The following is a 17313-nucleotide window of genomic DNA, read 5'->3' on the forward strand; positions in this document are numbered from 1 at the left end:
CATCTTTCCCATCCTGTGGCGGGCAGCTACTGTGCATGGGAATGTGGGCTTCCCAGGAAATTTTATGGGGAGGAGCAGTAAAAGGATTAACTTCCTGATGCCTGTGGGAGCTGCGGGGTGGGAAAGGGCTGGGTGGCGACATCCCTGCTTGAAAGTTGCTCCTGCTTCTGAGGATGCTGGAGGGTGATGCCTGCACTCCTCTAGGTGCGGGAGGCACATGATGCTGGCCTCTGGGTACCATGAGTCCTGCATGTGGGCTGTATCTACAGTGGGAGCTGGCTGTGGGGGTAATTGGGCTGAGAGTAGAGGGAGTAGATGCAGTTTTCTGTCTTATGGAGGACATCAGCCTTTTCTGTCTTATGGAGGACATCAGCCTTCTCACTTCTCACTCTAGGCTTGCTTTGATTGAATGTAAATTTTGTCTACTCCCTTTGTATCCTTTTCTCGGGACACGAGATCGTGATGTATGTTAGTCCTCCGTTATCTTGTTACTCCCTCCCTCTCCCCTGAAAAGCAACCAGGGTTAGAAGGGTTCGGAGAAGGACTGTTCCTATGGGGATGTGGCGGAGTGGGGGTTGCTGACTGAAATCCTGCAGGGCTGAGCAGCAGCAGTGCTCAGCAGTATCAGTGCGTTCAACTCATAACGTCTGACCAAATCTTCTATTCAGGAACCAGCATCAATTTTTCTCTTGCACCTCAGTTGATGTGATTTTGTTTCTTGGAGTGGTGAATGTTGGGCTTTGGGTAACCGCCTCCTTCTCTTTTCTGTTACAGAGCTCCAACATGGGAGGCAAACTGAGCAAGAAGAAGAAGGGGTACAGTGTCAATGATGAAAAAGCTAAAGACAAAGACAAGAAGGCTGAAGGAGCAGCAGCTGAGGAAGAGGAGACTCCCAAGGAGGCTGAGGATGCCCAGCAAACCACAGAGACCACAGAAGTGAAGGAGAACAACAAGGAGGAGAAGGGCGAAAAGGATACTCAGGTTGCTGCCAATAAGACAGAAGAAAAAGAAGGGGAGAAGGAGAAAGCAGTGACCCAGGAAGAAGCCCAGAAACCAGAACCAGAGAAGTCAGAGGCTGTTGTTGATGGAAAAGTAGAGCCACAGAAGAACAACGAACAGGCACCCAAGCAAGAGGAGCCGACTGCAGCCTCTGCTCCCGCTGCCAGTAGCGAAGCACCCAAAACTTCTGAGCCTAGCAACGATGCAAAAGCTTCCCAGCCTTCAGAAGCCACAGCTCCCAGTAAAGCAGATGACAAGAGCAAAGAGGAAGGGGAAGCCAAAAAGACTGAGGCTCCCGCAACGCCTGCAGCCCAAGAAACTAAAAGTGAAGTGGCCCCAGCTTCAGACTCAAAACCTAGCAGCAGCGAGGCTGCGCCTTCTTCCAAGGAGACCGCGGCAACAGCAGCACCTAGTTCCACTGCTAAAGCCTCGGACCCTGCAGCCCCACCAGAGGAAGCGAAACCTTCTGAAGTTCCAGCGACTAATTCGGATCAAACCATAGCAGTGCAAGATTAAATTGGACAGCCTGTTGAAACAACCACTTAAAACAACCTGTGTCTTTTTTTTATTTTTTCAGCTCTACTAACTCGTTTCAGATCTGAAATAACAAATATGTATTGCCCAGAAAGAAAAGGAGAAAAAACAAAAGAGAAAAAATGAAAAGGATGTCCCATCAAGTTGGGAGGGAGGGAGGGGGGGAGAATCCAAATAGTATTTTTGTGGGGAAATATCTAATATACTTTCTGCCAACTTGACACAAGTCCTGGATTTAAAAAAAAAAAAAAGAAGTAAATAAATGGATGTCTGAAAGTACAGCACATCTTTTGTATCTGAACTGCTGTAAATGCACTCCACCAATGTATCAAAATCTTCTTTTTGTTCTGTAATGGGGTTTGGGAGTGATGCGTTTGATTCTGCCCACCAGGTTTGTGCCAAGGCAATCAGATCTTTATGAAAGCAGTATTTTCTGTGTTTTTTTTATTTACAGCCTTTCTTATTTTGATATTTTTTTTATGCAGTGGATGAATGCCAACTTTCAGACAAAACCCACTTAGCTGTCCACATATTTCTCAATGCCAATCCTCCAATTCTTCCTCTCCAAATATTTTTTGGGAGTAAAAAACATTCTCATCCTACTTAGCCTACCTAGATTTCTCATGACGAGTTAATGCATGTCCGTGGTTGGGTGCACCTGTAGTTCTGTTTATTGGTCAGTGGAAATGAAAAAGTCTGCGTTCATTGCAGTTCCAGTTTCTCTTCCATTCTGTGTCACAGACACCAACACACACTCATTGGAAAACAAATGAAAAAAACAAAATGTACAATGGATGCATTGAAATTATATGTAATTGTATAAATGGTGCAACAGTAATAAAAGTTAAATAATTTAAAAAATATAAAAGCCTAAAGCCTGATTAAATCTTCACTTCTATCCCTTGAGAACTAGGCAAAGAAGATCCTTACTGAAGTGTTAAGTCTGGGGATGATTGCTTTCCTATTTATAGTGAAGTAGAGGCAAAGAAAGAAAGAACTATCAACCTCATGATCCTAGAAACACACTGCCATAGAAACCTACTGCTACAGCCACAAGCATTCACAGATGAGGTTGGCAGAAGTGGCGAATGGACAACACATCTCATACGTATTTTATCCCAGACAAAGCAGAAATGGCTTTTGCCTGCCTTAATGTGAAACAAATGCTTTTGATTTTTTAAAGAGCCAAAGGCATGCTGACTGGGCTTTAACTGGGAGTAAGAGAGTGGATTTCATAAACTGATCTTTTAAAATGAAGCAATTAAATTTAATCCCAGTCCTATTAAAACAGTGCTAGTGCTGATGTACTTTGTTCTTTTCCCCAATGCCATTGTGCAGGAGATGAACCACAGCTGCCACAAAAGGCCAATTCTGTGTATTTTGAATATAGGCAACCTTGTGCAGCCAAGCAGAATTTAACCTGGCATAAACAACGTTTTTCAATAGTTTTTGCCTGTTTGCCCCATTTTTATTCAGCAGAACTGCTGAATAATTGCAGTTTCTGCTGAATACTGTCCTTGCTGGATACAGACAGCAATTTCAGTGCAGAGCCCAGGGTTCACAAAACTGGTTAAAGAATTGTTTTTGGTCTGCCCATTAATAAACACTTGGGCTGAGAAGAAGCTCTGAGAGAAGTGGGCAATGGTAAATAGAGACACAGATTGTACACGTACCAAAGGGATGAGCAGACATGTCTTTAGTAAATAAGGGAAACGGTGTTTTAAAAAGGTATAAATTATTTCACATACTCTCTCTTCGTGCAGTGAGGATGATTCACTCTACAGACTCCCATAATTCTCCTCCTTTATTTTATTCAGAAATACAAGGTGTCTGTACCGTGCCGGGCATACTGTTGTGCAGTCATGCACCCGTGGAAAGCGTATCGGAACAGGCAGGAGTAGTTCTGCTGGGTTTAGATCAGGTCATTCACTTACATGACTCTTGCACACCATCAAGCTTTTGCATCCCTAAGGCAAGGGAGTCAGTTTCATGCATAACATGTCAAAATAAAGTGGATTCTTTTGCACAGAGAAAGGTCAGCTAAGTACTCTGGCTTAAAAAGAAGGAAGGCTTTTTTAGACTAAGTAGCTGAAGCTCTGCAAAGGGTCAGGCAGGTAACACATTTGCAGTAGTTTACCAAGCTTTGTGCGTATATGGCTGTCACAATCTAACACACCTTTGTGTGGCCAGGTCTGTGGCTGCAAATCTGTGAAAGCCCTCTGCCATGGTTTCCCAGTGTGGATATGTCCTGGAAAGGGAGCACTTCTGTCCACAGCTCCTCCTTGAATTTTCATGAGATCAGCCCAGGGTTGAGAGAAGGATCGTGGGGTCCTGAAGCACTTTGTGGTGATGTGTTAATGAAGCAACTTGAAGCTGATGGGACTAAATCTGCCTTTGGACTGGAAGTGGCTGCCAGTGGACAATAGGTATGTGACTTGTTTACTAGGATGGTATATGAGTGTCCCTGCTAACAGTAGACACTTTGACTGATATGACACCCATTCACTTTCAATATAATGTTCAAAATAACACTTAATCTCTATTACTAGAAAAATTTAACAGTCAACACATGCCTTGTTTTACCCTGAACTTTCTTCAGCCAGCATGCTTAGAGCTGGTGAAAAGCTCTTGAATACAGTCTTACTCCAATTCTTTGAGGCAATTAAAAACACTCGTATGCTCCACAGCTGTATCCAAACCCCTCAGCCTCTGCAGCAGCGGATAGCAAATTCTTAACACACATGCTGCAGTTCTCACAACCTGCTTGCTGTCGATGGTTTCTTCCTTACAGTGTTGATGGTGCAAGGGAATGATATGCCTCATGGCTGGAAATCATGAGCATATGGGCAAAAAAATATGCACCTGTGTTTGGGGAGCTGAGAGGAAGTGCAGCCAAAGATCAATGCACTTAAATAAGTGCTCAGTATTCGCAAAAACATAAAAAGAAAATTTTAATTCTTTTATTGACATAGAGGGCTGCAAAATTAGCCTTGTCAGAGTAGTGAGAATGCTTAGTCTGTAACTGGTAGTGCCAAAGCATTTGGCTTAGGCCATTGCGCATCAGTGCTGCTATTGTATACCTGCACATGCAGGAAATCATCTCTATTCAAAAAGCTTATGAATTAAGCATATGTTGGTAATGAAATGTGAAGGATGTTGCTTGCCTGAAGTGGCATGAGAAGAGGTTAGAGTCTAGAGCCTCGCTTTTCTTAACCTCAGCCTAGTATCTCATCTCCAAGATCCTCTTTTTCAGAGTTACAATCACACTTTAATAACAGCAAAAGTATGCTAAGGGCACACAGCTAACAGGCATGTCAATGCTTCGAGTGTAAGCACACTGCAGATAACCTCAAAGGACCCAGCCCTTTTGTGAAAGCGTGCCAAAGGAATAGAGAAATTCAAGCCTGGGAAAGAACCTTTGCTATTGTTTAGAACCCCCACAGAGAGATGTTTGCAAGGTCTCCCTTGTTTTGCCTTGGAGACTGTCAAGAATCTGTTGCTTTCCCTTTGGCAATAGGAAGGTCAGTGCCATTGGCTTTGCTCACACTGCTTGCACTTTCACAGTGAGGAGAAATGCAGCTGCTGTTAAATGTACAGCAACCTAACCTTTCCTTTTTTTAATTATTTTTTTGCTGTACTTAAAATGTACCTGCTGGTATTTTATAATGACATTTTGAGATGGAAAAGCAATTAAAGTTACGTTAAAATATTCATAATAAAATATTGTCCTTAGAGCAAGGCTTGCCACTTTCTCTGTAGCTGGTTTCTGTACGCTTACTTACGTGCCCGTACAGAATGAAGAAACAGTAAAATAAAGCATTACTGGATGTGTTGGTATTTAATGTGACAGCACTTCTAGGCATGTGACTGGCAGTATCGAAACAGTCCATGACTCCCAGATTTCTATTGGCCTTTCCTTTGTCCAGCACTTAACTAGAAGGTCTATCCCTTCACTGCCTCACCTAACATTTGCCTTCTCTGCACCAGTTTGAACTCCAGCTTGGTTTGAGTGTACTGAACTGAACTTGAAGCAATAGGTGAATCAAGCTCTCAGTCTTTCTTCAGAAGGTTTTTATCTCTAGATAACATTTCTGTGACTTTCTCCTTATCTACCCAAACTGGGGAGTGTGTCAAGGAAATATCTCGAATTTGTTGCCAGTGCTGCAGAAGGCATTTTCTCACAGTACATTTGTTCAGCACATCTACTGCTGTGCTTTCATTGTTGTCTCCTTGCACTGAATTCATAGTCTTTAAGGCCCTTTTTAAGATTTTTAAAATGCAATCACTTGGTTTGCTCTTTTGTTTTGGAGGAGATGTCCCGGGTTAGGGCTAGGCTGGCCACAGAGTATCATATATTCTTTTTTGCACCAAAGTCTCCACATTTATTCTGAGTCTGATTTGGTTGACTTTCTGCCTTTCATGTACTTTTTGTTTTCTTTTTATGTCCCATTTTATATTTAACCTCCCCACCATCTTCCATGCAAATATGAATGCTTATCAGCTGTCAAGCAATCCAATTTGGAAACCATGGCCCTCCAGTCGTGACAAAAATAACAGCACAAGGAACATCAGCATATGTGTGTTTTTTCTTCACTTTGGAAAAGAGTCTTCAGGACTGGCAGAGCTTTGCTAGCTGCATTTGTCATGGTGGCTTCAAGATCTGGGCACAAAGTCAGGTAAGCAGGAAGCGGCATTTTTATGGGTTTCTTTGTCTGAAGGGAGAGAGGGGAAGGATGGGTATTTCAAGATATGGCTGCCGGTGTGGGGACACAGGGCATATGACACAAGGTTTTTGTTTCCTGGAGACAACACTGTTGTATGTTAAATGGCCACCATAGGGTTAGCAAGTGTCTCCAGTTGGTCAGAATACTTTTCTCTTTTTTAGTGTATTTGCTTGTGTAGACAATAAGTATTAATTCCAGCTCTTACCCTCATGGCTGTTAAAATGCATTGTCTTCATCTTTAGCTTCTAAGTCTTATATCTCTGAGGTCCTCCTGCTGCATCAGGAAGCTGACTGAGCTTGGCTTGTCTTGATCAAAGATGACTTTTCCTGAGATCACTCAGCTGAGTGATGTGCAGATTTAATTGAGTTGTAGCTCTGTTTCACTTACTAAGCAAAAGTTCAAAGGCTTACTCCAGGTAAGGTGAAAACTTCCTACAAGCCCTACCAGTCTGTTATTTGGAATGCCATCACATTGATGCAAAATTAATAACTTGCTAAACATCTCTGCTGGTTCAACTGGCCAGTAATTTTACCAAGTGGGTGAAGTTCAACATTCAGTCTCACCTGAGAATTAAACAAATCATACTCGACTTGGTATAGGGACAGAACACATCTGTTCATATTAGGAGATGGAAAAGTAATAGAAATTATTTTTTTTGCTACAGTTTAGTTCCATCCAGTTCAGAAAACCAATGTGAAGCAGGAATCTGTCCATAGACGGTCTTTCCACTTTAGGGAAAAACTCAAAGCATCCAGACTGCAAGTCGTACTAAACCAAAAATGGTCTTTAAGGCTTAACAGTTGGTCCATTAAGCCTTAAACTTGGATAGTAGGTGTTTTAATCACAGGCTACACAGCCCCCCTGAGAAGATGGGCTGCTGGAGGTACCGACGTGGCAGGAAGCCAGCTGCTGGGCTTCTGCTCCACCTAATCCCACGGCTCCAATTTTTAACACTCTTTTTCCCCTATGCCTGTTTTATTGGCTTTCTACCAGTTTCAGGTTTATTATGTGTTAATGAGAATAGTGTGCTGTAAAGACAAACCATACTGATGCTCCATTAATAGCATGTTTCTGGCTTTTATTTATTTTTTTTTCTTTAGAGTTCTGGTATTACTTGCAGGATTCTGGACTAAGTCTGTAAAAACGTATATATTAGTATATTAGTGGAATATTAGTATATTAGTAGAATATGAATTGATCTGGTGGAAAGAATAAGCTGAAAAAAATAATTATATCGTTGAAAATTGGTGCGAGCCTGAAAGAGCAAACCCGTTATTCTGCAACGGTCCGGGATTCTGGAATGGCTCACTGTAAGCTGAAAGACCCTATGGAGATTTCAAAAGATAACACGTCAGTATGCTGAATACATTGTTGGTTTAAGCTCTGCTGCTCTGTCCAACTATCTGAACTTTGTCAACTGCACTTCATTTTTTTATTTTTAAATAAAAGGCAGCATTCCCAAGCTAGCATTTTTGTTTCAAAAGGCAAACAACAGTAGTTCATAATGAGTATGTGGCGAAGGAAAGTTTCAATCCCATGAAACCTTGACTAACCTTACTCAGTAGAAGAAGCTCTAACACCAGTGAGGAATCTTTTCCAACATTCTACTTAAAAGAAGTTTCCTCATAGCCAGCTGTTCAAGGACATATTCATAAAAGCATGCTGTTATAGGATAACTGTTGATAATAAGGTAAATGGACAATCTAATGGAGTCCAAGGAAAGAAAACCTGGAACATAGGAACCCATTTATTCAGCTAGCAAAAATATTGATTCAGATCCACTGAACTGTGTGAAAATCATTTTATTTGCAGTTGTTCCACACAGATCTAGAAAAAAAAATTAGTAGCAATAGAATGTCACATTATAGTAGGTAGCATTGAATGTCTGGATATGTGAGAGTTAAACTGTTTATCTTGGTGATAACCTAATAACACAGATTTGGATTTAAATCGAAGCAGTATGTGAATACTAGTTAGGAGAGTAATGTAAGTTCTGAAATAGTACATTTAAAGGAGTTGTTCAAGACTTTAGGTAGTCAATTTTTATTAATGTTTCAGTGTTTCTGTGAGACAAGGGGGACAACATAAGGATCAACATATTTCTACATATGTGTGTAAAAATGAAACGGGAGAAAAATCGATGATAGCTGGGAGGAGTGGTATGTACTTTTAACAGGTGTTAAGTTTAAACTGGTGCTTCATGCTGCACTTAAACATTTTGGGCTTGAATTTTGCCTCACACCATATGTGTTCTAGGTTAGCTGTATCACACACCTATTGGACCAGACTTTTGGATATGGTTTGAGTAGCAGCTCTGTTCTCACTGCGTTGCCACTATTTTTGCCGCTATACGTCACCTAATTTTATACCATTTTTTTCTAGTTCAATGTGCCAGGGATAACACGGCTACATCAGTGGGGATCTGAAGAGGTGATCACCCAAACTCACAGATGAGCTTTTACCAGCCAGACTGAGCTCTGTGCTACCATGTTACACCTGAGCTTGTTACCTCTGGCTTTGGTGTGTCTATACTAACGGCAGGGACTGGGAAAAGCTGTTAGCGGATTCTAATGTGCGTTGGGTGCCTCCACATCTCACTGACCCTCCCTCTCTTCCCCTTGCTCAAAAAATAGAGGCAATTAATACATTCTAGCATGCTGAGCTAGAGACTGCTTCTCTGGGTCTCAGCTGAAAGGCTGAAAACTTGATAATGCAGCTCCTTGGTCAACATAAGCAGAGAATGGAAGAGTTTGAAAGTATGATAGTTGGCATAAAGTGATATTTAAGTTCATATTAAAGTGACAAAGGCATCGGCTGCAACATTAGAAGAGCAGAACTTTACAAATGGCATCACAGACAATACTGTAGATTCATAGAATGGTCTAGGCTGGAAGGGACCTTAGAGATCATTTAATCCAACCTCCCTGTCATGGGCAGGGACGCCTCTCAACTGGATCAGGCAACACATGGCAACCGAGCAGGGATCGAACCTGTGACCTTGGTGTTATCAGCACCATGCTCTAACTGACTGAGCTAACCCGCCCCCATGTTAAGGTGATGAAGCTGACTATGAAAATATAGCTACCATGAGAAAAAATGCTGCTTACAGGCAAAACCAAAACTTGTGATGATTGGAGGGTCATGTAGTTTGGCAGAAAGACATGTCCATTGTTGTGGTCATTTTTAGAAAAGAAGACGTCATATTTTAAACCTATTTAAAGATTTTTTTGGTGATGTTTACATTTCTGAGACTTAATTTAGATTACAAATACAAAAAAAATACATTTTGGTATAACAAGTGAAATTTTGCAACAATATAAGAAAAACCTTTTTACAGCAGGACGTAGGTGTAGAAAGAAATGAACCATGGAAAGAAGACATCACATTTTAAACCTATTTAAAGATTTTTTTTGGTGATGTTTACATTTCTGAGACTTAATTTAGATTACAAATACAAAAAAAATACATTTTGGTATAACAAGTGAAATTTTGCAACAATATAAGAAAAACCTTTTTACAGCAGGACGTAGGTGTAGAAAGAAATGAACCATGGTGTCCATGAAGTACAAGTTCTTAGCTAGCACCTTGAATACACAAAATATTTCTAATAAAAATGAGAGGATCGAGTAGGAGCTGTGGCCACAGTTCTACACAGTGGTGATATTTTCAGTGAACAAAAAGTCTTTTAGTGATGGTATCATAAGTTACTGTCAGATCCAATATGATCAACCAGATCCACCTGCAATCAATTCTAATCATAATGCTTCAGCATAGATATGACTTCTTTGAAGGAACAAGTTTTACATGAATGACTGCTTCCATTGATTTTATAAGTCTGCTGTGCAGCTTGAAAATCTCAGAATTAGTTCAATAGCATCAAAGGTAAGAATCAATTGATTTATTGTAAGTCAGTTACAGGGTATATGTAGACAGAGAAGATGACTAAGAAGGTGTTACAAGGTCAGAGAAGTGTTTGGGAAGTAGTCAGTCACAAGAGGAATGTCAGGAGAAGATTAGAGTCAGTGTGCAAGGCCGGGATAATGTTTTTCAGAGCATCACTCCAAATGGGTGTGGAGATCAGACACAAGCTGAGAGTCTGGACTAGGTAGGACAGGCTGCAGGCTAGCGATGTTATGCAAAAAGAAAGTACAGAGGTTTTGCCTGCAAGTGAAGGCACAAAGTCACACACGGCTATTCTGAAACCATTGCGTGCCTTACCCCATTACCACACAGATTTTCTCCACTGTTTTATCACTATGCAGTTACAGGCGGATGTGTCATGTTTTTGCACTTGCCTGAAACAACGACAGTTCTGTTAAGGCAGAGAGATCATTTTATGAGCAACTTCTCTGTCTGCCTTGTGTGCTGCCAGGGCTGGACTGACCACGCGGGCGAGGAGAGCTGCCCGCATTTAGGTCACCAGGGCTGCCTGCAGTGGGCTGTTGGTGGTTGCCTCTCCCTGCCTGCCCATGGCTCCTTCTACTGCCTGTGTCTGTCTGCACCAGCGTCCCGCTGAAGAGATTTGGCTTGGACAGCAGTCAATCACTTGCAAAGGCCGTGGAACCGCCTTGGGGGAGCAGAAGGATGGGAAGGAGAACTATTTGTCAGGAATTATATAGATATGGTTGCATCTCCCTTAGGACAGGGGAGTGGAAAGCCCTAAAAGACTTTGAAAGATAAGTTTTCTATGGCTCTGCCGTAACCAAAGATTGTCCCAATGAGAAATGCTTTCCTTGATCTGAGTAAGAGCTAGACTACATCTGCTTTCATGGAATAATGGCTCACTCTAAATTGCCTTCAGCATGACTAAGAGCACTACAAGGTACCATTCAGTTTTGTATAAATCTCACACTGCTGTACTTAGGCAATTGCAGACTGTTACTCTGGGATACTGAGTACCCCTTTTAGAATGGATTTTGAAGTGCTATCCAAGTGCTCAGAGGAAATGTGTTACTTTACTTTTCTCCCTCTCTTATTTTGTTTCAGCCATTTTTTGTCCATCAGGCCATTAATAAGCAAAACTGTTTACTTTTTCCTGTGTATATCAATCAAATCACAAATGAGAAACACTAGCATGTGTTTTGGTCACAACCTTCTTTGGATATATTTTTGCAGCCCTTCAGTTCGTGTCCCAACGTAGCAAGCCCAAGCCCAGCTGTATGGCTATTTCAACTGAGCAAAATCATCAGTTGTTATAAATTGACTCAGGGATATACAGATGTCTAGCAGTGGTGAGAATTTTCTGATCTTTGTGTGCTTTATTTAAAAGTGCAATTCACAATGGGTCTCTGATGAAAAGTGCTGGTAACCCTGCGAACCCTCAGAGTGCTGCCTGTGCAAAACTGGGTGAGGCTTTCTTTTAAGAAGTACTTCTGCTGATTTAGCAGAATCAGCCCAGCAAATTGTAGTGATGAACTGGATAAAAATGACCTGGAAAATCCCTGCCTCATGTACAGTGCTGACTGCTGAGCAATCATTGCTGTTCTGTGCTTTTTCCTTTGTGCTGGCCTGTGCATTGATATACTAGCACTGAGCTAGTTCAGAGCCGGGCTAGGCATAGGGAAAGCCACAAAATTTTAAACTCCCTTTTTTTTTTTTCTGGAAATTTATTTTCTAAGCCTTTCATTTTTGTTATGGGGAGGAAGCAACAAGATTAGAAACTGAAATTAGGTCAGATTTTTTGAAGTCCTTGTGCATCTCCATGCAGCCATGTTTGGGTGCTAGAAGCAGCTCAGAAGTGACTCAGCCATATGCGTAAGAACAATTAGATCCATTTGAAATTCAGGAACTAACAATTTTGAGGATTCCTTCGGACTCTTTCCAGTTGGAAACTCCATGACGTTGTCTCCGACTGTATTCTTTCTTGACTTTTGGCATCTATTAACATCTAAACCTCAGAGCAAAATATCTGCAAAACCTACTAGGTTTTATATAAAAAGTCTTGGAAACTACCAGAGTTTCCATGCTTCTCTCACACCTCCTGTCTTAGTTTGGACAAATTAATCCAAATTTCAGTGAATTTAAGTAACAGACTGCACGTACAGCTTCCCACAATTTCAGTCAGGGTAATTATGCTGTTAAAATAATCATTAAAGCTATTACAATGAAGGAAAAAAGAAAATGAACATTTGTTCAACTGGAGTAACTGCATGTAGGCAAGATGCTTGATCATCTTGTCCGTGATAAAAACTGAAACTGCTGAGTAATCAGCCATGCCTTTCCATGAAATCCGGACTGTTTATTCATGGGTGGTTCCCAAGGATTTAGCTCACCTGATACCTGAGAGCAATGATTGTCTTACCCTGTTACCGTGTAGATTTTCTCCACTGCTTTATCACTACGCAGATAAAGGTGGGTGTGAAGGGTTTTAGAATTTGCCTGTCTCTATTTATAAAACTCCCACATAGTCCCTAATCTTTATTGAACAGCTTTATCTTTTTCAAATAAGAAACATGAGTTTCTTACAGACTGTACAATTGGACCCGTCATAAGAAGTTACTGAATAACTAAGGGGAGAGCCGCGTTCCTTGAGCCATTGTATGAAGCCTAACAACTGTAATAAGGAGAGTTCCTTTCTCTCTTCCTGATGCTGTTAACAAAGATCTAAGAGAGATGAAATAGCAGTGTATGCGGGGGTTTTTGTTTTGGTTTTGGTTTTTGTTTTTTCCTCTGGAAAGTTACAGTGTTTTCAGCTCTTGTAATTTTCTTTTCGGGAAATAGTCCAAACTTCTTGTAAAGTATTTGGCATTAAGATGATTGCAACTGCTCGCAATATTCATTATCTGCACTCATTGTGCAGAAGTGATGGTATTTCAAATCATTAAATGAACAGAACTATATAACATTTTGGCAACTTTCACTCATGAACTACAAGGTATATTTGAATAGCTGATTTCACTATGAAAGATAAATGGAAGTATGTGTTCTTGCATTACATATAGCTGTTAGAGTGGGCCCAGTCATTTTGTAAAGTGTGTGCGACTGGGATCCAGTGGTGCCACACGGTAAGAGATACCATTCCTACTGTGGCTGATAACCCAGACAATTACAGATATCACTGCTCTGTTGTGAGTTTACGTCTATTTAGATATTTTTCCACCTTGGCACAAAGACAAAGCCATTTTTTATAGCTTTCTGCCATGGATTTGCTTAGATTTAAAGCAATTGCCTAAAAGGATAATCAGAACAGCTTCCAAGAGATAGTGGAGACTTGAGAGGAGGAAGTGGAAAGATAGGAAGAAAAAACATTTTTATTTTTTATTAATTTCTTACTATGTTACATTCAGCAGTTTCTTTACTAACATATAGTCTTTTTAAGTGAATGCTTTTATTTTTCTTTGAGCCTGAAACTTTCTGTAGATATTTTAAAGTGTATGATCTATTCTTAATGAAGGGAAAAATAACACAGAATATTAAAAAAACACCCTCCATCTAAAGCAAAGGTTCGAATTAGTCTGAAACAGTCACATGTGGTTTGGGCTTCAAGTGCATAAGCAGTAATGCAGCAAGTAAAGAAGTAGTGTGCATTACAGACTGACAGTCTAAGGGGGACTCGACTAGATGATCTTTTGAGGTCCCTTCCAGCTTCTAACATTCTGTGATTCTGTGGTTCACTTGGGTTTCGGAAAGCCAAACTGAAAACAACACAGCCTTGTCCTAGACAAGATATCTGTGTTGTTCATTATTAACTGCTGCTCTGAAATCAGACATGTGGCAGCTACCCATGTAGCCCACACTTCTCCCCACCTTCCCTGCCTGTGAGAGTCGAGGGGAGTTCTTGGTGTGCAGCCAAGCATTGTAGTCTGGCCAGGCAGTGTCACCTGAGGGAGAAAAACACATGATGTGGTTGCTCTGGCGTAACCAGTAGTATAGCTGATGATAAAACAGGGAGAGAAATAATGCTGGTGAGATGCAAAGCTTAGAAGCTTATGTTTTCATGTATTCGTAATAATAACAACTCCGTTAAATTATCTGAAAGTATAAGGATTTATTAAACCTCTGTGTACAATGCTTTTCCAACTGGGTATTTTGGTAAGCTGCCTTTTTGTAGATATCGGTACAACATAAGCTAATGCTCCACAAAGGAGGAAAATGTTTGGGATTATCCCGGAATGTTGAAGAAGCACCATGTGAATTACAGTAGTATAAATCACTGTCTATTGATTTAATTAGTCTATGAGGGGCTAGATTGTCAGAGAAGCGCCAGGAAAGCAGTCAGTGCGAGGATTTAAAAACACTAGTTAAACTTAAGAGACCCAGGAAAGCATGACGTGTAGAGGCTTTCTCTGCTTTCTCCTTCTCATTTTCTCTCTCCCCTTGTAAACTCAGCAGTTTTTGGCACTTCTCTCTTTGTAATATTTCTGTGATCCTCTGCTGGTGGACACTGCTGACATATTGTAGGCATAGAGTCTCTTCTGTGCCCCTTCTCTTTCCCCTGTAACTCTCCTGACCAGCAATTCCTTTTACGAATCCATCAAGTGTACTCTAAAAAAAATTATCTATGTTTTTCCTCCTACTTATCAACCTTACTCTTTCTCCCCTTCTCCATGTACTACAGTAGTTGTCTGAGAGAGGTGCCTGTGGGGTTTTTTTTGTTCATTTGTAAGGCTTTCTTCTTTTCCTGTTCTCTTTTTTTTTTTTTTTTTTTTCTTTTTCTTCTCCAAAACCTTGATGGAAGGAACATGACTGCTTTCCCTTTGGGGAACAAAGACCCCAATTAATCTGTTATTTTTCTCATGGAGTAAAAGAAGTCACTGAACTTACATGCTCCAATAACCTCTCTACTTTGTCTGTGTTTATCCTAGCAAGTACTGCCTCACATGGTAAAAAAAAAAAAAAAGAAAAAAAATGCATCTCTAACTTGTTGTGAATGAAATTAAGGGAAGTTTCTCTTGGACTGTTAATGACTGAAGAACAAGATCCTTGCAAAATAAAGATCAGGTTGTTCACCATGCTGAAGGACTTAATGACATAGCCATTGATTTTAGTGTGGGAGAGGACAAGTTCAAAGTAGTATCAACAGGTGATTTTTCAAATTACTATTTCTCTGATTTTCTCTTTGACTGGGAAGACCTGCTGCTGTGAACAAACAGGCAGAGAAGATGGAGGAGGGAAAACTGCATGACGGAAGTGACTGACTGACAAACATTTTCATTTTTCTCTTCACAGGACAAACATCCTTGTTATGGTGAAAGGCCAAACTAAAGCCAGCACAATGACTACTCAAGCACAGAGATAAAGACTTAAATTCCCATGAAGAAATTTCAGTCCTCTCATCTTTCATGTACAGCTCACTGTATAAATAGAGCTTTTCTTTTTTATTGCTATCTCTCTTTCTCATTTTCTTTTCTATTTTATCTCTGCCACTAGGCTTTATGTAATATTCCAGGTGTAGAAAACATTTCATAACTCAGCTGTCACTTGAAATAAACACAATCCTTCACATCTGTGAGGAAGGCTTCTCATACAGATAAATAATAAGAAATATTTGAGTCCTTCTCCTCGTGATGGTGGTGGGATAAGAGCAGATGCCCTCCAGAGAGGTGAAGTATTTCAGGGAAAGCAATGTTTGGATACCAAACTCTGTACCAAACCAAGACTACCCTGATGGCTAATACTGGCTGCCACAGGCACTGATCCAGCAAGGGCAATGCCCTTGTTCCCAGGCACTGGGCATTTGGTGCAGCCTGGGGAACAGCAGCTGTGGGCAGCAGCTTTATTGGTGCTGTGCTTCTCCTTTAACAGCTTCTGGAGACGGGGTTAAGAGGCCCTTTAGTCCCTATGGTGAATCTGTGCTGGGATCTGAAAGACGTGACAAGCCCTGTGTATTCTAATGGCCTAGGAACTGTGAAATTTCCAAGCTAGAGATCTGAATTATGGTTAAATTTTGTCCTGATCCCACTAGCAGGTATATCACAAGACTCGAACTGTTTAAGAAGCTCACATTTACTCTTATACTTTCTTGGGTGCCAACTCCCCATCTCTACCATCTAAACGTCAAGTACCCTCCTAACAGCTTCAATGAGAAGACAGAAAGAAAGTAAAGGGGCTTTTCGAAAATTCAGGGGCCACAAAAAAGAAATTGAATATATTATCTTTATAAAAGAAAGGCTTCTTTTTGTTCAATTTGTATTCAATTTCATATTCAATTGAATGCAAGTCCAATTGCATTGAACAAGTATAGCTCATTAGATGTCAGAGCTTTGGTGGTCTTAAAACTTCTTAGGATTTGACTCTCAATTCTTACATGTAGTGAAGGTGGTACAAAATTAACACAATGCCCAGAAACCAGAACTTACCTCTCCAAAAATTTAGCTTAGCTTGTCACATTGTATACAAAGTCCATTTATTTAAGTGCAAGATTATTTAAGGAGGAATTTCTTAGTGTTGCCAAGTTGCTTCAATCAGGCAAGCCAAGGCGACAGTGCCGTGTTGTCCTGGTGCTCTCAAACCAGGACCCGTGTGCTGTGCTTTCTAACATTCAACAGAATGGTCATACTATAAATCTTCAAGTCTGAGACAAACTATGATTGGTTGTGAGCTCCCATTTAAGATGAATATCAGATGCACAGTAACTTGGAAGAATCATCTATGCAGTACTGTGTTCTGACATTGGTTCTGTACGTAATGTACAAGTATTTGTAACAAAGGAGGATGTTGAAAAGTGGATTTCCATGTATGCTAGCATAAGGCTGGAGTGAGGAGTAAGTATAAAGAACTTTAACATCTGAAGTATTCTAGAAGATGTCAACAGAAAAATTGACTTTTTCTTCTATGGAGAATTGAATATATAGAAATTTGGTTGAAATCTGAACTGAAAATGTTTCTATTTTTAAATTTCTGACTGAACCCAAACTTACAAAAGTTGTGATTCTGAAAAAGAAAAATGTCTTGTAAACTATGTAAACCATTGTAAGTACACACAATATTGCTTGCATTCTGTGTTTATACATGTATATAGTATTTGTAATTAATATCCTGAATATTTGTATAGAAATACTAACATAACCTCCAAAGTAGAAAGCTGCAACGACAGCCTAAAGTTATATACTAGAC

The 17313-nt window shown here is 40.5% G+C and overlaps 1 protein-coding gene across 1 annotated transcript; it reads left to right on the forward strand.

Annotated features, from left to right (window-relative positions):
- The first annotated feature begins 775 nt into the window (after positions 1-775).
- Positions 776-2396, forward strand: BASP1 (brain abundant, membrane attached signal protein 1). Its single transcript, XM_009868601.1, has one exon. It carries the CDS (start codon positions 784-786, stop codon positions 1513-1515), a length of 732 nt encoding a protein of 243 aa, XP_009866903.1. The 5' UTR covers positions 776-783; the 3' UTR covers positions 1516-2396.
- The last annotated feature ends 14917 nt before the right edge of the window (positions 2397-17313 follow it).

This window comes from Apaloderma vittatum, unplaced genomic scaffold, assembly GCF_000703405.1.
Source record: "Apaloderma vittatum isolate BGI_N311 unplaced genomic scaffold, ASM70340v1 scaffold39514, whole genome shotgun sequence".
Lineage (NCBI taxonomy): Eukaryota > Metazoa > Chordata > Aves > Trogoniformes > Trogonidae > Apaloderma > Apaloderma vittatum.

What these genes read in the sequence shown, in the direction of transcription:
- BASP1 (XM_009868601.1), top strand. Translation starts at nt 784, where the DNA reads ATGGGAGGCAAACTGAGCAAGAAGAAGAAGGGGTACAGTGTCAATGAT.